The sequence below is a fragment of the Macrobrachium rosenbergii genome, chromosome 19 (assembly GCF_040412425.1).
Source record: "Macrobrachium rosenbergii isolate ZJJX-2024 chromosome 19, ASM4041242v1, whole genome shotgun sequence".
Taxonomy (NCBI): domain Eukaryota; kingdom Metazoa; phylum Arthropoda; class Malacostraca; order Decapoda; family Palaemonidae; genus Macrobrachium; species Macrobrachium rosenbergii.
The window spans coordinates 11148006-11172153 of NC_089759.1; the positions used below are offsets into that span (position 1 = coordinate 11148006).

General features: G+C 36.5%; 1 protein-coding gene across 2 annotated transcripts in view; it reads right to left on the reverse strand.

Moving 5' to 3' along the window:
- The window catches only part of LOC136848624 (spindle assembly abnormal protein 6 homolog), a 56046-nt gene extending 32600 nt beyond the window's left edge, over window positions 1-23446 (reverse strand). The window contains exons 1-7 of one of the 2 annotated variants that reach the window (XM_067121019.1): window positions 23128-23446; window positions 17726-17891; window positions 13258-13442; window positions 9905-10070; window positions 6722-6919; window positions 897-1054; window positions 107-228 (exon numbers count right to left, since the gene is read on the reverse strand). In XM_067121019.1, the coding sequence (XP_066977120.1) occupies window positions 107-228; window positions 897-1054; window positions 6722-6919; window positions 9905-10070; window positions 13258-13442; window positions 17726-17878 (982 nt within the window). In that variant the 5' untranslated portion in view covers window positions 17879-17891; window positions 23128-23446. The remainder of the gene's footprint in view (window positions 1-106; window positions 229-896; window positions 1055-6721; window positions 6920-9904; window positions 10071-13257; window positions 13443-17725; window positions 17892-23127) is intronic. The other variant, XM_067121020.1, reaches the window with a different exon arrangement.
- Between the last annotated feature and the right edge of the window lie 702 nt (window positions 23447-24148).

The window sequence follows — 24148 nt, forward strand, 5'->3', positions numbered from 1 at the left end:
TAATCTCACAAATACTCAAGATTTCCAATATAGCCTCTTAGATTCTCTCCATCAGTACTTGTACTACATACACCAAATTAATTTTGAAGACAAATCCAGTACATACTTAATTTGCATTTAGACTGATAATCCTGGTCAAGGTGGGCATTATGCTTCTTTGTGTGTGACAGTTCGTGCTTACATCTCTCTAATTCTGTTTCAACAGCGCTTAACCTGTTACGAAGCTCTCTGTAAATAACAAAAAATTAATATTGTATTGTCAATCACAGATCCCTACAAATCATAAATTATAAAGAAAACAAAATAAAAAGCAATTTCTTCAAAAAAAAAAAAAGCAAAACTGCTAAGGTATACACAAGAAGACTGTTTCCTGATGACAGACACTTGTATTTTGAAAAAGTTATATCATCTGCAAGCTTGAGCCATTATTCTTCAGTCTGATAAACCCAAAATACTGTAGTTTACTTAGGCAGAATGGTATATGCAGTTGTAGGCAGATCCATTTCCATCAAAACAAAGATGTGACAGAACAGATGTATTATCCTTTGATACAAAAACCATATTAAAGAGAATTGAAGCACTAAAAGCATATAAAATTAAAATAGGATGAATAATGTGATGCAAATATGAATAAAATAGATTAAATATAATAACTATAAATAAGGATGAATAGTGAAGCAAAGGATAAACTACAGTTTCAATAACAACAATACAGTAACACATGAAGTCAGTGAAAAAAATGTTCATAATTAACATTTTGTCATAAAATTGCAACAATCAAGCTCCAAAACTCTAAATAGCCTACTTCTGCACCTGTAGTGGATAAAAGCTATTTGCAACATTTTTTGTGGTCTGCATACTGTGTTGGAACCTGTGTAAAGAAGTAAAATGTTTACCTTACAGTACTTTCTGCCCGATGCTTTCTTTCCGATATTTCGTTATTTTGTGACGAAAGAGAATTTACTTTAGCCTGAAGCTGTTCAATACGGTGATTCATGCGTGCCTCTAAATCCCTTCGCTCACGATCAGATTTCCGATCTGCATCGCTCTGAAGCTAAAGGTATAAAAGATACATTACAATCAGTACATGTTTAAATACACCTGTATTACTGCTTTATCTCTAACACCTATTTTAAAGCTGTAAATTTTTCTTGCATTGAAATAAGAGCAGAGCTCCATGGTACACAAAACACAAAAAGTAGTTCCTGGATTTCAAGTGACATTTTCATTGCCAAAGGTAATACACATATAAGTACTAATCTTTCATAATGTAAGGACATTTATACAATTACAAAACATCCAATTACTGATCAAAGATATTTTTCTTTAAAAAGTTATTAAAAAAATATAAGTTAATGATTTGGGACCTTATAGTTTAATATACAAATACTAATAATAGGAAGACCATGCCAACGTCTGTGCAAAGTACAGCTTATGACCTACTACCTTCAATTACCTGTTTATGTAGTTCTTACTAAGTGAAATACAGGTAGTCCTTGAGTTATGATGGTTCAAGTTGCTATATTTCAAAGTTATGGTGGCGATAACAGTTACAATATTTTCGTTGTTACAATGACGATACCAATACAACAAAAATTTTAAATCTCGCACAATGGGCTCAGGCAGCAGCATACAATACAATATATTGCCCCGAAAGGCTGGGATGTGCAAATCTCTCACCCTGACCTATCCCTCATTTGCGCATGCCGTCTACAGAATTAAGCTGGATCAGTGTCAGTGTAATTTTTTTCCATTTTGAACTGTTTAAAACTCAAATGGACACTGTAAAGGCATCTGCTTCAATTCATTCCACGACTGTATAACAATGAGGAGATCAGGGCCATTGGAAGAAATGGAGCAGTTACTGGTCATATGGACGGAGGACCAAACACAAAATCATATGCCACTCAGCCCCTTCACAATTTAAACAAAGATGCTCCTGCTTTTCGAGGAACTAAAGAAAAACTACGATGATACCCAAACCAAAGATTTTGTAGCAAGTCATGGCTGGTTTCAGCTTTTCAAAACCCACCATAATTTTCATATATAGTGTGAAAATTAGTTGTGAAGCAGCAAGCACTAATGCTGAAGGAGCAGCTAAATTTAAGGACGCTTTGCATAAGATCATCATTGATGAAAGGTACTTGCCGGATCAAATCATCAATGTCGACAAAAGGGCTGTATTGGAAGCGGATGCCTGAATGATCCTACATCCACAAAGAGGCAAAAATGATGCCCAGGTTTAAGGCATGCAAAGATTGGCTAACTCTTCTGCTTGGGGGAAATGTGGCTGGGTATAAATTCAAGCCATTCATGTTTTATCACTCTGCAAATCCGAGGGCATTAGCAAGAATCAACAAACATATGCTTCCTGTGCATTACCAGCATAAGAAGAAGCATGGATGACTGCACTCCTATTCGAAGACTGGGTGGTGCATTGCTTTATTCCGGAATATTGAAGTGAAAACAACACCCCCTTTAAAATTCTGCAGATTCTTGACAATGCTCCCGGCCACCCTCAGCACATTGGAGATATCAACGAGAACATAAAAATTGTTTCTGCCACCAAACAACTTCTCTCATACAACCCATGGATCAGGGCGCTGTGGCTATGTTTAAGGCCCATTATCTTCGAAACACGTTTGCTCAGGCTAATGAGGCTATGGATAATGAGGACAAAGAGCTCAGAACTTTCTGAAAGGAATTCAATGTTCTGAATGCCATTCTGAACACTGAAAGGGCGTGGGCGTGGAAGGAGGTAATGAAAGAATGTATGAATGGGATTTGGAAAAATCCGCTAAAAGTGTATATGAGCTCATGTAAAGGTTTTGATACAGATGGAGCAGTTGTGGAAATTAATAAAACGATCATGTCACTTGGGAAAAGTTTAGATTTAGAACTTGAAGAGGAAGATATCCAAGAGCTCATAGATGTACAAGGTGTAGAGCTAACATCAGAAGATTTAATTGAGCTTGCAGAAGAGATAAAAAAAGCACAAGAGGAAAAAGAAATTGAAGAGCCAGAGCAAGAGTTTGCAACAAAGACAATGGCAAAGGCATTTGCCTCAACTGAAGATTGTATGAAACTGTTCAGTAAAATGGATGTGAATTTGGAACGATCTGCTAAAGTTGAGAGAGGACTTCAAGACGTTCTTGCATGTTACAAAGTTATTTATGAAGAACGAAAAAAAGGCACGGTGCAAGCTACAATGGAAGCCTTACTTAAGACGACAATTCCAGTCCCATCCCCTCCCACCACATTTGAGCCTCAACCTTCTACATCTCATGAACTAACTGCTGAAGAGGAATGAATTGATGAACCTGCTGCTTTATCATCGCCATCCTCATCTTCCAATATTTACTAGTTCAATGTAGCCATCAACAGCCTGACGCCGTTCAAGTATGCTGAAGATGGACCGAATCTTGGTGAGTACAGCACATGCCTAATTCCTGTTTGTGTTATGAAAATTCTTTGTTTGTACTATATTATCATAAGTCAATCGACATTGAACCTCCAGACTTAGCTGATCTTAACAATTAAAAATGAAAAGAATTAAAGAATTAACAGTACTGTATATGCATAGAGTATACTGTATAGTGTAGGCTAGGCTACCATATATGTATAGGTTATACTGCATAGCATAGGCTAGGCTGTCACCGACTCACGATATTTTCAACTAACAATGGGTCCATTGCAACACGTCCCCATCGTAACTTGGGGACTAGCTGTTATTCCATTAATAATAAAAAATTCATTTTAATGATTTTATATACAGTACAGTACTGTATTATATATACGCTAAAATAATAATCTTATATACTCATTTTTATCTTGAAAAAAATACATGTACAACAGAAGCTAGCTAAGAATCTTGCCCCTCTCCTTCACTCATTTTGTATCATTAATCATTTGTTTTGTAATACTATATTCAGCACTTAAGAGACCGTGGTACTGTACATATTTCTTTAATCTACCAAACTAATCGAGCTTTTCACTAATGGTGAGTACAATATGTTTATGTTTTGGAGGCTCAATAATAAATTCTCCACTACAAACAACACAACTGCAATCCAGTCAAAACTGTTGGATTTTGAATTTACCAGCAATCAAAGAACATGATAGGAAATAAAATGGAAGCCAAAGTAAACATGGCTATTTTTAAGGTAAGTATTTTTACTTCGTCATATATTTCTTATTACTAGATTATATTGGAACGACTTTAAGCCTTTGAATAATCTTAATACTTTATCTTTTTATCATGCTTCTAAGCTTAAAAATTTACCAAGCTCTAAGAAGGAACTATTTCTAGCTTAGATTACACCTTTCAATACTGTAAGGTATTAATTAAACCTAAATCTTTGACAAAATATTCTAGTTAATTTTTCAGTATTGTACAGGAATTATTTCTATTTGTTAACCCTTAAACGCTGAGCCTCTATTTACAAAAGTGTCTGCTGTATGCCGGCAGCATTCACAAGTTAGCGCCGAAGCAGAAAAAAAGTTTTTTTCAAAAAATCACAGCACGCTTAGTTTTTAAGATTAAGAGTTCATTTTTGGCTCCTTTTTTTGACATTGCCTGAAGTTTAGTATGCAACCATCAGAAATGAAAAAAAATATCATTATCATATATAAATATTGAAATATATGACAGCGCAAAAAAAAATTTCATATATAATTGTATACAAATCGTGCTGTGAGCAAAACGGTTAAAGCTAATGAGTTATTTTTTTTTCTTTGTATTGTACACTAAATTGCGATGATTTTGGTATACAGTATAACAAATTGTAAAACGATCAAAGCAACACTGAGAAAATATTATCACAAAACAATGCATGAATTCGTAATGCACGGACGTAAAAATAAGTTTTTTTCAAAAATTCACCATAAATCGAAATATTGTGCTAGAGACTTCCAATTTGTTGCAAAATTAAGGTAATTGATTGAATATTACTAGACTGTAAGTGTTTTAGCTTACAATTGCATTTTTCGACCATTTCGGTCGAGTTAAAGTTGACCGAAGGTCGAATTTTTTCTATTTATTGTGATTTATATGAAAATATTTCCAAACTGATAAAAGCTACAACCATGAGTTATTTTTTGTTGTATTCTGCATGAAATTGCGCACATTTTCATATATAAAACTTTATGTAACGACTAATATAAAACGGTGCAAACATTACGACAAAGTGACAAAAGAATTTCTGAGATGTTCGGCTGAGTTACTGTGCGGACGTAAGGAAAAAGTTTTTTTCAAAAATTTACCATAAATCGAAATATTGTGCTAGAGACTTCCAATTTGTTGTAAAATGAAGGTAAATGATTGAATATTACTAGAATGTAAGAGTTCTAGCTTGCAATTGCATTTTTCGACCATTTCGGTCCAGTCAAAGTTGACCGAAGGTTGAAATTTTGGCACATCGTGATTTATATGAAAATATTTCAAAACTGATAGAAGCTACAACCATGAGTTATTTTTTGTTGCATTCTACATGAAATTGTGCACATTTTCATATAAAAAACTTTATGTAACGACTAAATAAAACGGTGCAAACATTACGATAAAGTGACGAAAGAATTTCTGAGATGTTCGTCGAGTTACATACATGACATAAGGAAAAGTTTTTCAAAAATTCACCATAAATCGAAATATTGCGCTAGAGACTTCCAATCTGTTGCATAATGAAGGTAAATGATTGAATATTACTAGAATGTAAGAGTTTTAGCTTACAATTGCATTTTTCGACCATTTTGGTTGAGTCAAAGTTGACCGAAGGTTGAAATTTTGGCACATTGTGATTTATATGAAAATATTTCCAAACTGATAAAAGCTACAACTATGGGTTGTTTTTTGTTGTATTTTACATGAAATTGTGCACATTTTCATATATAAAACTTTATGTAATGGCTAATATAAAACGGTGCAAAAATTACGACAAAATGACAAAAGAATTTCTGAAATTTTCAGCAGTTACCGCACGGATGTAAGGAAAAAGTTTTTTTCAAAAATTCACCATAAATCTAAATATTGTGCTAGAGACTTCCAATTTGTTGCAAAACGAAGGTAAATGATTGAATATTACTAGAATGTAAGAGTTTTGGCTTACAATTGCGTTTTTCGACCATTTTGGTCGAGTCAAAGTTGACCGAAGGTTGAAATTTTTTGTAGTCGACGTACAGTACGTCCGCTCGTCACCCGACAGACAATTTTAGTCGACTTACGATACATCCAGTCGGCGTTTAAGGGTTAATATTTTTTCATTATTTATCATTTTAACATTTTAAGACTTAAAATATTTTTCATGTTTTAACTCAGTACATTTATACCATTTCTTATCTTAAAAAAGCTCAGTTTTATACATTAGTATTTTTTATCTTACTTTCTTGTCATAGTTATCTTTGCTTAAAAAAAAAAGAAGGGAAATTTTGCCCAAAATTTTGTAAAATCCACTTCTTTGGAGTCAGAAACTGAAGTTTCACTTTATATGCACTTCTGTACTATCTGGTGTAGGCATAGGTAGCAGGAAGGAAAGCAAGGAAATATATAATGGAAAGGAAGCAGGTGCAAAATATGAGGAAAAAGAGAAAGCAGCAAAAATAAAAAATACTGTATTACCTTTAAATAAATAATATCACTTTGTGAACAAAATTACACAAGAGCAATAGTCAAAGAATACAGAACTACAAGTGCATTGTATAATTTTTCCTACAAAATATTCCTTACCTTTAGTAATTTGTCCTTTTCTTGACTTAAAAGTTTAGCATGCTTTTCAGATGATATGACATTTTCCTGCTCCAATTTTGTTCTCCAATGCTGTGCCTCACTAGATGACTTTGTTACCAAATCCTGCAAATGCCTTATTTGTTGTTTCAACTGTAGCTCATTTTCAGCAGCTGCTCTTTCCTTGCAAACAACTTCTGCCTGGGAGTCATTCAAGTATGTAATATGTAAGTAAAATACTGAACTCATAATAAGTGCACTTTATTCATTTATTATAATTTTTCTGACTTGATTTCTGAAGCCACACTCTTCATTCAACAAGATTATGATCTCTAAAATACTAGGCGTTATCACTTCAAGGAAATTAAAAGTACTGAGGCAACAAATTTATGTGGAAATTCAAGTACATTTTGTGCATCAGTCATCATCATTTATTAACATTTTTGTCAAGCTTCCCCTTTATAGGATTAGACCTAAAATAGGTTTTCACCACTCTCGTCTGTCTTCTTTCTGCCTGGATACCCATCTAGTCTAGGCTTCTATTCCTGTCTTACTGGTCTTTGTCCTGCTACTTCCATATGTACTATTTTTCTGATAAACTGCTCCCTGATCCCTTCTTATCTCAAGTAACGAGCCATCTTGATCTTTGGGATCTGTCTATTTTCTGGTCACTGGACACCACATCTCTCCGCAACTTCCTCATTCATACAGTAATAGAGTATGACCTTTCTGCCATATTCTAACCATGAGTCTTAGCACTCTATAGTTAAAGCTTTATGCAAGCATCAAAAGATTTTGCTCTGTTTACTAACTGGATACTTCTATATATCAGTAATCCATCAATTTTTTTTCCCACATCAAGCAGGCTATTGCTACTCTTTTTCTTACTGCCCCCTCAATACCTACTACATACCAGTTTCACTGACCTGTGTCTCCTCAGAGAAACAAAAATGTTCTACCTCTTCTAAGATCTGCCTTTCATCTGAAATAGGGTGCTCCACCTCTCTCCCATTTGTTCTTATAAAATTATATCCCTTAATTCCTAATTCATTCTTCTTATACAACTTTGATATTAAGAATCTCTTACCCAATGTATATTTTTAAGCACTGAGCAACTCTTGTGAAGCCAAAACTCTCACTGCAATCAAGACCCCTTCCCTAACCTTTCTCACAGCATCTACATGGCCACTTTCCTGACAGTACTTTTTCCTTTGCCTACCTTTAGTTACCATAAGTTTTGTTTTCATTACACTTTCAGCCCTTCCTCTAATAAGTCTTTTTATCTCTAAGCATTTCTACAACCTCTTCCTTTGATCCTGCAGGTAACACCAGGTCAACTGCATATGGCAACTTCTTGGGGCCTGCCCTTCTGAACTCCTTTGTAGCTTCTCCATTACTATGATAAACAGTAAAGGATTCAGACCTGACCCATGATGGAAATAAAAATTATCTCAAATTCTTCTGATACTTTAGTCACAGTATACACTTTAGACTTTGTCTCATGGTCGAGAAAAGTCGCTAACTTAGCTTAGTTCTCTCATTAACCTAGTTTTTATCACTAATTAATCATCACCACTATCTCCAGGAGTCTTTCTGGTACCCACTGCAGTTACAATGCCCACCTAATTGTTTGTCCTGGTACTCTGTCAAATACCTTCTAAAGATTCACAATATCTGTATGTAGTATAATCTCCTCCTCTTCATATGGTATTTTTCCTGCGTTTGCTCAATTATAATAACTGGTTCTTTTGTTGATTTCTATGTCATAAAGTTAATCTTGTTCTCAGCTTCTCTTTCAGCCCCTTTTCCAACAATTTAGTAGCATGCTTAAGAAACCTTATTTGTATATAATCTCCACAATTATATATATTATCATTATTATAATGCCTTTGGTACTATCCATTCCTATATTAGGTTTTTATGTATTCTGGTCAGCTCATCAACAACAAGCTCTCCAAGTACTCTTACTAAAATGCTTGCTATTCCTGATGAACATACTGGAATTCTAAAAATGCCAAAGAAGGGCAAAGTAGGAAGCTGCAGACATGCATAGTAGTTAGAGGATCCAGGAGGTGAAGATAATTTGTAGATATAAGTAAAAGGATTAAAAGTAAATAAAAGATCAAGAATAAGAAATGCAGTCATGATCACCAGATACATGAAATAGGCTCTGCTTTATAAGAATTTGCCTCATCACAATGGTAATAAATAAAGTGACAGACCCATTATCTCTCCCATACATGAGAGTGAAAGGGATCCCATTTCCCCCGTATGTTATATGGTAATGCTTCCAAATACAACTATGACATACTGGAAAGGAAAAGCAGTCTAATAAAAACTGTTTAATTTTGCAACCAATAACAAGGTATATGCAAAGTTAAATGATGAACTTTAAGCCTGCAACCATTTAACCAGAGTATGAAAGCCAAATAATGATGACACTGAGACCAAAAAATCACATACATAGCAGGTTTTGAATATAGTCAGTTTTCTTTTGGAAGCAATCGTGAACAGAACAAATATCTGAAAAAGAATTCTGAACTAGGAACCACAAGAGAAGATGATTAGAAATCCAAGAGTCCAAGTATAAGCGTGATGTCGATCTTGAACTGATACCAGAAAACCACCTATATTTTGAATTTTGGAGAAAAACGAACCCACATACTTTAAGTTAAGTATACCTTAGTTTTACCGGACCACTGAGCTGATTAACAGCTCTCCTAGGGCTGGCCCGAAGGATTAGACTTATTTTACATGGCTAAGAACCAATTGGTTACTTAGCAACGGGACCTACAGCTTATTGTGGAATCCGAACCACATTATAGCGAGAAATGAATTTCTATCACCAGAAATAAATTCCTCTAACTTTTCATCAGCCGGCCGGGGGAATTGAACTCCGGTCCATCGTGTGACAGTCCGCAGCTCTACCAGCTCACCCAACGAAGAGCCTAAAGACACCAAAGTTTAGCAGAACCGGTAAATCTCATCTAGTTTACATCAGATAACCAGTTATTAAAAAAAAGTCAAACCAAAACTCTTTAAACAGTTTCCAGTGTATTTACAGACCTGAAGACTACAACCTCAAAATCCATAAGGAGGGAACATGAGCAATAATCACTTTTCTTTCATAAGAATAAATGCAAAATAATAAATTTTTTTAACATAAGGAAATACTTTTTGTCTTACCTTTAAGCTCTTACAGCACTCTGCTAGATATGTGAGCTTTAGCTGTGTGGATGCCGGTGCTAAAGTGAGAGCTAAATGACATAAATGCTTAAAAATATTAACCTCAACAACTTCTAGACTCGAGGATCCTTCACTAACTCCAGCACAACGCAATACCAAAACAAATCTGCAATAATAAATTATTAAATCAAATATTAACCATCGACAGAAATAATTTGCATGCTCAAGATAAAGTTACTAATAACTAAATTATTTTTAAAAATATGATACCTCATATGTCAAGTAGTCTGAATAAGAATTTAAATGTTGGTGAATACTACAAAAATTGTTTTTGCTGACATGAAGCCTGATCACACATACAAATAAATACAGCACAATAAAACACAGTAAGAAACATCTTTGTTAACTTAGAGTGCATGCTACTATATATGCAGCTTGGGTTAAGAGTTGACAAGAACACACATTCTGAAATTCTGGACCAAAATAAATTATTACATGATCACTGAGGTAAAATTGGGAGGACGTCTGTTAAAAAAATTAATTTTCTTAAAAGCAGACTTCAGATTCAAAGACACTTTCCGGAATTGATGCACTCTTTCACTGTCTATAGATAGGCCTGTTCAAAACCTAATCTTGGAAATTACATCGGGCTACTCAGTGCTTACTAAAATTCCACATCGACTGTCATAGGGGTGTTAGTCATCACGCTGGTTGCATTTTAAAATCAAAAGAATTTTCAGCCATATGGAATTATTCAATTTCATGTTAAACTGACATTCTGTACAGTAATTTTAAAATACTTTCTCAAACTACTGACTGCCTCTCACTCCTTGTAGAATCTCTCTACATCAAGTAAATGTCACCTCCCTTAAACAATCACACTATTTCCACACCATTACACATTGCCTAACTGCCTATTACTCACATCTCCCTCTCCTTCTCTCAATCTACCTTTTTTCTGGAATTGTCTGAGTATTCATTCCACATCCTTATCAGTTTCCTGTCATACCTCTGAACAGTAAGTCTGGCAACACTTTTTTGTATTGTGCACTTTTTCATCTGTTTTTTCCTGAATTGTGTACAATTTCAATTTACTTGTAGCTTATGAACACTGTAATGTTTTATTTTACTTTTAGGTAAAGACTGTTGAATTATGTAACTAAATATCTTATAAGTACAGCATTAGCTATTTAAGAACATTTTATAAGACTGTACAAATTGATTTTATTGTAGCCCTGATGATTCGAAGGGATTTCCAAAACTTTAATGCAAATAAATAGAAGAGATGTTTTTTGGTCTTCTCGTCACCCTATTTATTATCAAACTTAAGCTTGCCAGAATCTTGCAAGTTACAATGAATTTGCATTCATTTACAATGGCATGCCTTAATTTTAAGAAAAAGTTCAAGTATTATCTGAACTGTTTAGAAACTGGCAAAAATGTATGCAATACACTCAGCCACCCATCAAAATTGCAAAAACATTTCATAACTCTGTTCCATATACAAAATATTTGCAACCCAACCATTTCAAAACTGACAGTGCAGACCAAGCAAGGCAACTAAAATTATGAAAATTCTTATGTTTTTAAGGTGATGTATTACTTGGCCTGCTTTGAAACTAGTGGAGTTGCATGCTATTGTTCATAATCAGTACTGTGTACTCTCTGTTCTAAACCATATACAGTGAACCCTCGCTACTTCGCGGTTCGACTATTGCGGATTCACGACTTCGCGGATTTTTTCCATTACGTATGTATATTATAAGAGAAAATATATAGCGGATTTTCCGGAAAATTCAAAAATAGTCGCGATATATGAAGACCCAAATATTTCATTAATTCCATTAATAATTATTAATATCTGCTAGTACTGTTGGTTCATTGCATTATGACATATAATTCAGTACAAAATGAAATTAAACAAAAAGATGCTTCACTGCATCGCGGATTTTTCAGAAATATTCATCGAAAAATTAAAATTAAAAAAGTACCGCCATATCGGCAGCCATATTGCGGAAAACAGCGATGTTTCATCATGTTACGTGAGAAGAACGGCTTGCGAGACCGACGCGCAAGGACTGGAAGCCAGATATACCCACAGGCACTCGGACAAGGCATGTGAGTGGTACATAAGAGAACATCTTATCACTGTTGATGTTTCATCTTAAATCACTGTAAAAATAATTAAAATCCGAATTTCATACGTAAGCAACTCAAGGATACTGTATATAGTCTCGTCCCAAGCTACTGTGCTGTACAGTACACACCATCTCTCTCTCTCTCTCTCTCTCTCTCTCTCTCTCTCTCTCTCTCTCTCTCTCTCTCTCTCTCTCTCTCTCTCTCTCATGAAATATGAATTACTGTATCATAAACTTTTATGTACAGAATTAAAAATAATTTCATTGACAAATTTGTTTCTTTTAGCAACTAAAAATTATTTTCCTAATTCTTTCGTTAGTAGTGAGCAGCTTCAGTCAGCTGATTCTCAGAACGTAAACATTACAAATATGGGACGATCTTTTTTGTGCATATTACTGTGATAGGAGATCAAAATAGTAATACAGGCACTTGGACAAGGCACGTGAGTGGTACATAAGAGAATATCTTATCACTGTTGATGTTTCATCTTAAATCACTGTAAAAATAATTAAAATCCGAATTTCATACGTAAGCAACTCAAGGATACTGTATACTCTCTCATCACCAGCTTGTCAAGACTTAGTCAAGACTTAGTCTCGTCCCAAGCTACTGTGCTGTACAGTACACACCATTTCTCTCTCTCTCTCTCTCTCTCTCTCTCTCTCTCTCTCTCTCAATGAAATATGAATTACTGTATCATAATCTTTTATGCACAGAATTAAAAATAATTTCATTGATAAATTTGTTTCTTTTGGCAACTAAAAAATTATTTTCCTACTTCTTTCGTTAGTAGTGAGCAGCTTCAGTCAGCTGATTCTCAGAACGTAAACATTGCAAATATGGGACGATCTTTTTTTTATGCATATTACTGTGATAGGAGATCAAAATAGTAATACAGTGTTTAAGTGCATAGGAAGTGTTTATAACAGTGTGGGAAAGGCTATACAGTAAAGCCTTTAAATATATACCATGTATATACAGTATATGCCTCCCTAGGGAGGGGCCAATGCTACTTCGCGGAATTTCAATTATCGCGGGGGGTTCTGGCCCCCATTATCCGCGATAGACGAGGGATCACTGTAATGTGTAAAATTAGTGATTGGCAGCTTGTAGTATGCAGTCTTTCAGCTCATCAAATTTGCGGATATCCTCTATATTTTCTAAAATATATATACAATTTTTAAAGAATTTGTTGATAAAACGGAATGGCTTACCTGGGAGAACTGGTCTGGTTTTCTCTGATGCAAGTGTTAACTAGTTCCACAAACTTGTGAGGAAAGGCTGTAAAATCTATGAGTAAACCCTGATGTTGTCTAAGTGACTGATAATCTTCTTCACAAACAACACATGTATAGAGCATAAATGGATCTTGTTCATCAGTTAAACGGACTATTAGCTCCTGAAAGTGTAAAAATTGGTATGATTCATAAATTAGCTATAACAATTCTTAATACAAAATAATTTTACTCCTAAGAAATAAGGACCAAAATGAAAATGAAAATATAATCATCCAGCTTCCAAGTTGAGGGAAACATATTACTTTTCAGTGTATGAAGTGAAAAATATCTGACTCTCATATTAGGGCTGAAATGCTGCAACTCCACTAGTTGCAGCATTTCAAAGAATTATTTGGAGGTTAAACAAGTTGCCATAAACTGGTAGAAGTTATCACCATTTCTCCTGTCCCCTCTACATCATTTACCTGGCTTTACTGCACAACACTTCAGAAAATAAATTACATCAAAACGATAAAAGACAACTATAGCATGTAAATTTTACTTGCCAGAGATAACTAGGAGAAAAATTCAGCTTCTTTCATTAATCTACATTATCATCATCTACCATTGTTTGGAATATCTCCTGGATGGCAAGTCATATCTTGTATTACATTTTCCTGGTTCTCATGTTCTCTTCTTCTCAGTTTAACCTCTAATCAGGGTCGCTGTTTTTAATGAGCATCCTCCAGCTGTTTCTATTTCTAAAAGCTTATTTAATCATTGGTTTTGGCAGAAATTTTTTAGATGGATGCCCTCCCTAAATATCAGGACATGGGACTGGCATTGACTTGGGCTGGCTTGCCTCCTGATTTTCCTGTATGGTTTGAAATTGATGTCTTTTCAAGGTTGATTATAATTCTGGGTGGAGGAAAGTCTGCTAGGGCTGGATCCTGGGAGTAAAATGGATGGAACACAAAAAACATTTTATATTTTGCCAGATTGTAGTTCTGGTTTTCCTGTGGCCTCTACCTGTAGACTTTTATATGGATGCATCTTGGATGACTGATAGTCTGGTTGTTGAAGTTTGGTAAAAAGATGGTAAATAATGGTAAAGAAATGACGTATGCTCTCTTCCTTGAAAAAACCTTGAAAATAAATGACAGAGTGAGGCAGAGTCAATACTTATCTGACGAGAACCTTTAACTTTTCAAGCTCTCGGCTTCTGACCTTAACGTCTTTACATCCTGATCGATATCGAAAAATACCAGCAGCATCATTTTTAGATATGAAACATTTTGAGATTCGCAGTTCTTTCTACGTGAACTGAAGAACAGCAGTGGAACAGAAAATTATTATACACTACTTTTTGAAAACTGGTATGATTTCGATATGTATCAATAAATTTGTTAGATCAGATTTTAAATTTTGTTTAATTCATCACTTCTTCCTTCAGTGAAAGGGACAAACATAGGGATGGTTAGAAGTGGGATTAGGTAATACTTCAAGATTGTACATTCAGAAAAAATCACATCACCCTGACTTTGCAATTTGTTCCAACAAAGATACAAAACTTTTGTCTTTTATAAAGAGATGGAAGGTCTGGTCTGAAGGAAAATGGCTGGCACTGTTCCAAAGGAATTGAAACGTAAGATAATGTACAGATGTTGCCAAAGGTGAGACACTAGAGGGACAATCTGTCACCAGCTGAAATGACACTTCTTTGTCAAGTGTATGCACAGAGGAAGATTGACCCTGACCCCTGATGAATCCTGGAATTTAATACCAGAAGCTGACAAGGCCCTGTGCCAGGGTTTTATTCACCATGTCACACCAAAATCTAGGACAAGGTTCAGAGAAATCCTTTCTTCCCCATTCAGAGAACAGGAACTCAAGGTTGGTAGACAGCCATATCATCAACTAGGGATAAATGAGTGTTCTACAACAAACCCCCTCCCCACTGTTAAAGAAAAAACAAAGACAACACGTCATCAGACCTACTTTGTCGGACAGGTCCTTACTCGTGTAGTTCACCTGCATCCACCAGATCAGCACAAACACAGGTTGGGATGTCTAAGAGCTAGAAAAGGTGAAAAGGAAGGCAAAAGACTCCATACCCTAGGCATTTCTTCACCAAACTTAGCCCAATCATAAATCTTAGGTAGAATTCAAACTCATACAGTAGGAGCTGAGAAAGTTACAAGGACCTGAGCACCAATATGAGGACAAGATAAAAAAAAAAAAACCTAGGCCTCTGGGTGTTCTGCGGTAGAGAAGTGAAAGGAAGTTGTTTAAGTTGGGTTTCAAACTTCAACCTAACCGAAGTTCTGCCTGAATGAGGATAGATCCAAATCTGAAACTCTGCATTACAAGCGAACAGGATTCAGGTTCTTTACCTCACTAAAGAGACCTGAAAAATCAGCTACAGAACAAAAGGTCAAAAGAGGTACTAAAATTACAATCCAGATGACTGATGCTAAGTGAGATAGCAGTTCCTTTTGTTATATGATCAATTCTATGGGAAGGAGAACAGGGCAAGAAACTAAGGAACTAAAAGAGATACTCTGACACTCAAGCTGAATTAGCCAAGTGAGTGAAGTAGAGAAAATCTTGAACATGTTTCCACAAATATCCTGAAAGCTATGGTTAAGTTTCACTGGCATCATTTCCTCTGAAAGGAAGCTTTACTGGAAGAAAGATGTTATCAAGGAGTCTTTGCCATTTAAAGCAACACAGACAGATTGTTCCCACTCGTGCAAGGAAGAAAGAGAAGATGAACTTTTCCTTTACCACCGAATCTTGTTACCCATAAAGAAAACAATGATGCTGCACACCCAAGCCTGACAACAGAGGAGAGGAGCGAGGCTACTGGTGAAAAAAGAGAATAACCTTGTAAGTGCCTCCCTCCCATGAGAAATGGGAAGTGAAAACGAGTTGAAAAGATGGTCAGAAGTCATGCAATTTTCACTTGAGGATCTACAGAGAATACCTCAAAAGTGAGAGCTGAGGCACTGGGTAGTGGAGTCCTAAAAGAAGTGGGTCATACTCTTGCAAAACTTCATACCATACACATCCCATGAGTCAATACCCAGTATTGACACATTCCAGGCTGATTGCAAACTAGTAGAGGGGGGGGAAAAGACAAGAAGTTTCATATGCTATGATTCCTAATTAAAAGAAAGAACGAAATCTAATGGAAATATATGAGAAGGGGATGGAGTGTACTAAGGGAAAGAACTTTACCCTTCCTCTTTCTCAGCACCACTCACATCTTGACCCCTTTCCATCCATCAAGCCAAGGCTTGGAAGTCAGGACAAAGGAATGGGCAGCATCTATGAATCCTGGGGAAGAAATGGTAGTCCAAGGATAAAAGCAACCTGAAATGCCCAATACTCTCCAAAAAATTGAGAAGAAACTCAAGATGTCCTCACTCAGCATCCATTCAGACGTCAGAACTAATATGAACCAATAACAAAACAGGCCCAATTTGAGAGTCCCAAAGTAAGAAGGACCTGTTAGTAATAGCAACAGAGATAATGAAGGAATCATCTTGATCTGAAGAACAGAGAATCAGCCTTTGCCATGACAACAAGCACAAACAGGGACCATGGGAGATGGAAAAATAACATAGCTTCAGGGAAAAACCCTTGTGTGCTTGATAGAGAACAACAGGTGTTGAGGGGGATCTCTGTTCACTTTCTCAGAGCAACACACTCAAGGATGAGCATGGTGATTTCACTGAAAGACCTCTCCCACTCACCCTCCTGTCATTCTGTAAGAAAGGGACCCTCAGACCCTTTAGGATCATTACAGACCAAACAGGATCCTCCACATGAGTACTTCTCCCAGTGGGCAGGCAACAACCTGTGATAATAAATGTAGTTCATAGATGGAGTACATTCCTGGCCCTGCAGAAAGAACAGCATGATTGAGGGTCAACATGAAAACAAGACATGAACATTGCACACACTATCTGAACCATGGATGTCAACAATGATTATTCTTAGGGGCATGGAAATAATCAGGCATCATCTATCTTACAACAGTCAAAACTTTAATCAGTGCAAACGTCAACATCCATCAACCACAGAAATACTTAGCAATAATTCAACATCAGCCAAGGTGAAAGGGGTGCAAGCAGACACCTGTTCAATAATGCAGCCAATGAAAAAAGCAACGCTGTTAGTCAAATGAGTAGGTGACCCACCAAACCCCTTACTCACCTTATACTATTCAACTATCTTGTTACAAAGTTTCAACAACCAAAACAGCTTCACTGAAGGTAATCCAAATAAACAAAGGTTTTTATTCTCACTGGAACAAAGTACAGTATTACATTACTGTATTGTTTTAAAGCTTTTGACAAATTAGGTTTTCAGTTCCTACAACCTAACAGGATATTTAAAAAGTTATAGCACAAGTACAACAACCACCCTAGTTTATAAGGTACAGTATTCCAAAACTTACTTTGGATGCAGCAGCCTTATCACCTAGTTGAACCAAAAGCTTCAGAGAACGTGCAGATGCAGAAGAGAGAGAAGCACCATTTTCCAACACTCTCACTACAGCTTCTCCATCAAACAATACTTTATTGTTAATGTTAACTTTAAATGGTTCCATAATTTATCTTGACCTGTGAAAGAAAAATTCATTAATACTGAATCAATGGACACTGAAAGATACAAGACCCAATAAAAAATTCTGGACGAAAAAAATTAGTTTCCCATGACAGCCTACAATTGCAGTAAAAGCTTTAAATTTGATTACCTGTACTTTATATATATGAAAAATTGAGCAAATTACAGTACCTTGAAATACCATATTTCAAGGTACTGTAATTAGTATTTTGTTTAGGTTCAGTATACAAATCATAGCCTCTTATGTGGAAGCCCTTACCTGCACGAGATAGAAAATGTTAAAACTTTTTAATAAGGTGATTACAATAATTAGATGTACGTGGGTGTGGGAAAGAACCCCTATCCAACAGCTGTAAGCTGGCAATTTTTCTCTTCAGCGTCAAGGACCTTGTGGGGTAGCTGAAGTGAGATGAAGATAAAGGATCTAGTATATATACCTAGGAAAAATACAAATCACTTTAAAAATTTGGAAAGTGTTCCTGCAGAAATACAAACCATGACCTTTTATGCACACAGGAGACTATCCTAACTGACATGTTGAATCTCCATTCAGAAAAGTCATGATCGTGATCATAATCGTGAGCAGGGAACCAATGACTCCTCTACCCTCCTATATAATCTGGTGTATGGATGCAAGACTGAAACAGACCTGAGAATGAGATATGTCTAAACTATCACCATAGGAAAACTTCACAAATCCAAAGCGCTGTCCAAAAGATAGGGTAATAAAAGTCAGAAGGAAGCTGGTATCCGGGTCAATCATAAATTAATGGTAAAAATGATAGTTTACCAACCCCCTTTTTAAAAAGGAAAGTGGAGAGAGTTACCCCTTATGAGCCGAAGCTCTGAGATAAGATACCCAATTGTGAAGTCTACCTGCCTGTATCAAGGCCCATCCCAAACATACCCAGCCTGACTCCTGTGTTGCACAGAAAAGAGAGAGAGAGAGAGAGAGAGAGAGAGAGAGAGAGAGAGAGAGAGAGAGAGAGAGAGAGAGAGAGAGAGAGAGAGAGAGAGAGAGAGAGAGAGAGAGAGAGAGAGAGCACCAGTTGAACACCCATTCAATCTCCAACCTTAAGTTATCTCAGCCCCATCTACGTACCTTAGGTAAGATGCTTTTGTGTTACAGAGGAGCTGGAGACTACACAATCTGTTCAGCAGCCACCACAATTCCTGGGAGTATGATGTCCAAGGACTTGTGGGAGATATCCCTGAAGTAAAACGAGGTAAAAGTAATCTGGCACTGCCAGACACCTGACCTCATTACCTGTGGGGCTAAAATTTTTCTGAATGGCTAGGAACAAGCCAATGCCCCTGGCTTTGTGAGCTTTTTCCTAAACCAAGTGACCATCTTCCTTGCAGTATTAACTTTGTGTCTGCTAGAGTGCTTCATAAAACCAGAAAGAAAGGGTATTCTTGGAAACCTGCTTCTTGTGTCTTCTGGTAATACAAAGAGACCTTGACACTCTGACCTATGAGTCAGGTTACAAACAATGCTACAAGGCTCACATTAGGCACAGAGCATCTAATCCAGTTCCCCACTAACAAATTCTTCTAGGAAAAGAACCAAAAAATTCTCAGGTCTCTCATTAGAAACTGAAAGATCCTGAGTTTTTGTCAAGAACTCTTGAAAAAGTTTTTTGATAGGAATCCCCAGCACCAAATAAAATATGGAAGGCCATGCAACCCGTCAACATGCTATGATGAAAGTGAGGATATGCAGAACAAGTCTTGAGAGTAAAATCTGATGCTTCTCCCAAGGGTTCTACAGCACCTAAGTTAGGCTGCTGAGGACAAGAGTCATGTCCTACTCCATAGGCTGAAGTTCCTGAAGTAGAAAAAACTGTTCAAACTCTTAAAAAGTGGATAATTCTACCAATAAGAGAAGTTTATGCTCTTCAATCAGAAGAAGTGGTCAAAGCAGAGTAATAGGCTTTACTACAGGAACAAAGAAGTCTTTGTCTCGATAAAAGTGGATGAGTAAGTCTGCAACCTTCTGCAAAAGTAGCTCTCCTCTGTGAGAGAACCCATCTAAGATGCAAATCAGAAATGTTTTCAACAAAATACACAAACACCATACATACAATAATAAAAGTCTAGAGAAGTTTCAACCTGATGGTCAGTCCGAGTGCAGCAAGATACCTTACCTCAACTGTGGCTGAATAATAAAATGGCAGCTTATGACAGATGAGTACTGTATATAAAAGGCGATGTTTTATCAAGCCATAAACAATTATGATCAGATGAGATAAAAAGAATTCCCATTTTCCCTGGACATACAAACCTGAGGTCTTTTATAGATTACATTTGGCAAAAGCTGGCCTGGCTGAATCTGGTAATAAGGTAGATAACATAACTAGTGGCCAGTGAGTGAGGTACATACCAAGCTAGCTCCAAGCAATTAAAACAACTGATAGTCTGGGGATGTGCTTCCAAGGATATACAAGCAGAGGAAGATTCAGTCAGACCTCCTCTTCCTAGTTCAGGCAACCTCATGCACCAGCACTCTTGGCATGAGAAGGCTTCTTAGCCTTTTTGCAGTGGGTACCTTCAATTTTTCCTTCCTGCACTTTCATTGATCCAGAGATAGAGAAGATATGTATGAAGGGAAAAAGGAAGAAGAAGACGTCAAAGAAGACTAAGGTAGCAAAGCACCATGGTGGTACTTAAGTTCTTAAAAAATTGAGCCTTTCCAACTCTTCCACTCATGGGTGTGACTGTCAAAGCATTGCACATCTCAAGACTGAGGAAGGCAAAGGACTTTTGGAATAAGAAAAATACTCCAAAAAGGTTAACAGGGAAGGATCTCCCTGGATAAACAAAGAAGGTCACAATGCCTTCATCTGTTCCTTCACTCACCGTGCATGCCTGAGAGTCATAGTGCAGAAGCAGAGGTGGGAATAGAAATGAGAGAGATGGGGTTACAGGAAGTGCCATCATACCCAATGAGAAGTCCCAGCAGGAGAGAGCCCACATCAATCACCATCTGGTCTACGCATCCCATCTTAGGAAAGGGAGAACAACCAGACTACATCCCAACAACAAGAGCAGGAGTCAGAGCCAATGAAAATTAGGGGATGAGCAGAGGCCCCTCTGAACACACTGATGGAGTCTCACTCTACTTTCACTTGTACTTCTTACTTTAGGCAGACCTCCAGATGATACACTCAACACAGTTCAAAGACTTGTGCACTCCTAACCGTTGCAGCTAGAACAGTACGAACGAGAGCCAATGTAAAAGGGCATGAACTTATCATATCCTGGACATTTACATTAAGCATTCTTACAAGCACGAGAATCATCAAGTATCATCATTATTACAACAATAAAAAACTGTAATCAAATGCAAACTAGCCAAAGTCATCAACCATCCAAACAAAGATACAGCATATTATGCAAACTTCAACAGTTATGGTGAAAAGGAGTGCAAGACATCTGTTCATCAAGGTGACTGAGGAAAAAATGAGGCTGTCAGTTGACTAAGTGGGTGTGTACCATCAACGCTCGCCTACCACTGGTTAGCCTAACTACCTTGTTACCAAGCTTCAATGACCAGACCTTTTGCCAAAGGTAATCCATAAAAAAGATGGTTTGTATTTTAACAGGAGCAAAAAGGTATTATAATATAATCTTTACTAGTCAAGATCCATGACTGTACAGGAAATGGATATGTCTTGACTTCGTGATAGCCAACAAAAAAGCTGGACTGACAGTCAGGTAAGTGGGCAGTTTCCCTACTACTCACCCACCTGCCAGATTTCAAGGATCAAACAAGCTGTTGCCAAAGGATACTTCTAAGTAAATACAGGCAGTCCCGGTTGTCGGGGTTCCATTCCGACTGTGTGACGATAAGCGAAAATCACCAATTTTCAGCGCCTCTGTTAGGTATGTATCGGCGCCAATACACGATTATCAGTGCCAAAAATCGCCAATTTTTGTTGCTAGACAAGCGCTGAAAAACCGGATCGCCAATAACTGAGCCCAACGATAACCGGGGAATGCCTGTATAAGGGTTTGTATTCCTGTAAAAATAAATGGTTCTTCTGATAACTTTTGATGTGATTCTGACAAATTTGAGACTCACTTCTATTGTAAATACTTAACCAATTATAAACACCCATGTCTCATAAAGGATAAAAATCCCACTGAGAAGCCATACATTTAGGGTCATGTGTTTAAGGGGGAAGTCTAGTCAGGCAGGACTCAATTGTCTTGGTGAGGTTAGGTTAAAAACATCATTGTTTTCCCTTTAAAATTCTAGTTTCCTGTGGAGCTACCAATCAATATTAGATAAAAAGGGGCAGTATCCTAATGGGTTAATCAAGTACTACCTATAAAAATTAATATCAAATTCATCAAAATCACATAAAACACTACCAGAAAACCTTGGGTAGAGTGAACACTTCCTGTAAATCTTTACCAAACTATCTCTGAAAATTTTTAGCCTATTGTAATGAAAAAAAAATGGTGTAAGAAAAGCCACTTCATAAATAAATACCATATTGGTGATTTAATTAACACACTATAGCCTAGCCTACTACCCTTAGTCTAAAGGCATAAAAAATTTTGAATTAGGTCACATCCAGCTTAAAAGTAGATCAGAGAAGTTTCAACAGGGCTGTAGCTTAACCTACCCATCCCCTTAGCTGATCTGGACTGGGGGGATTTGCAACCCCCTCTTGAGACAATGTGCATAACAAAATGACATACGCACAACTATCCTACAGTATTACCTCGAGTTGCTCTAGCCTAACCTTAGCCTGAGGCTAGCATGTGATGGTGGTTGGGCATTAACTACTGTACTAGCCTACACTAAGCCTTGGTTAGGCTAGGCATACATAATTATAGCCTTGTGTGTTAGCCTAGTACAGTAGTAGACACGCATTAAACTTATTCATGTGCATTATAATTTGATACACAAAATGTCTATCTTTCGTAAGAAATCAGGATACAGTGAGGTAGCCAAATCTGGATACCGTTAGCTATAAACCATACCACAGGCAAAGGAAGCCTGTAAAACAAACAACCAGACTAGTCTATTTAGCTACAAATATTACGCCAGGAAAAGGAAGCCTGTAAAACAAACAACCAGACTAGTCTATTTAGCTATAAACAATGCACCAGGCAAAGGAAGCCTGTAAAACAAACCAGACTAGTCTACCCTAAGCTACCTGGCGGTACAGGTCTTCCCTAACGATCCCTAATTCTTGAAAGATATTTCACGTAACTTACCCTATTATTTGAAAATGAAGCGGAAACAAACTAAAGAAACCACTACCATTTCGGTAGATGTACATCTACGCCATGAGTAAGATGGTAGTGAAGCGTAAGATCACTGTAAATTCCCAAACAAATCAAAATTGCCTCTCTTCATTCGGATGCGCTTCTTCTTCTTTCCCTTTTCTATCGTTAAATCGTTAATCCGAAATTTAATCCGAAACTCTGACGAGACCGTTAACTATTTTTACATCACAGTTATTATTACGCCTTGTAACTTAAGAACGTTGATGAATAATAGGATTTAGGTTATGGGCAATGAATTCATATACACTGTTATGAGTTCTTCAGATTCTTCATTACTTTTATGTGTGGGCTGAAGAAAGGGGGTGCTGCTTCATATGAAATAATTATTCATGAGCAAGGCTCATAAATTGAAGAAGGATGTGAAATCATATTAACAAGAAATATATATATATATATATATATATATATATATATATATATATATATATATATATATATATATATATATATATACAGTGTATATATGTATATATACAGTATATATATTTAAACATACACACATATATGTATATATATATACAGTATATATATATATATATATATATATATATATATATATATGTGTGTGTGTGTGTGTGTGTGTGTGTGTGTGTGTGTGTGTGTGTGTGTGTGTGTAGAATTTACTGGTCACTTTTTTGGACACTCTTGTCACTACAAAGCCTTGAGATCCAAGTGCAAGAAATCTTTCCTGTGGTCATGTCGACAATAGTACCTCGTTCTGATTAGCGGATCCGGGTTCGTTTCCCGCTACCGCACATCAGAATTTCTTCATATTTCTTGCACTTGGATCTTAAGGCTTTGTAGTGACAAGCGTGTCCAAAAAAGCGTGAAGAATTCGGGAAAGTTAAGAGGGCATTGTGGCTATTAAAATTACACACACACACACATACACACACACACACACACACACACATATATATATATATATATATATATATATATATATATA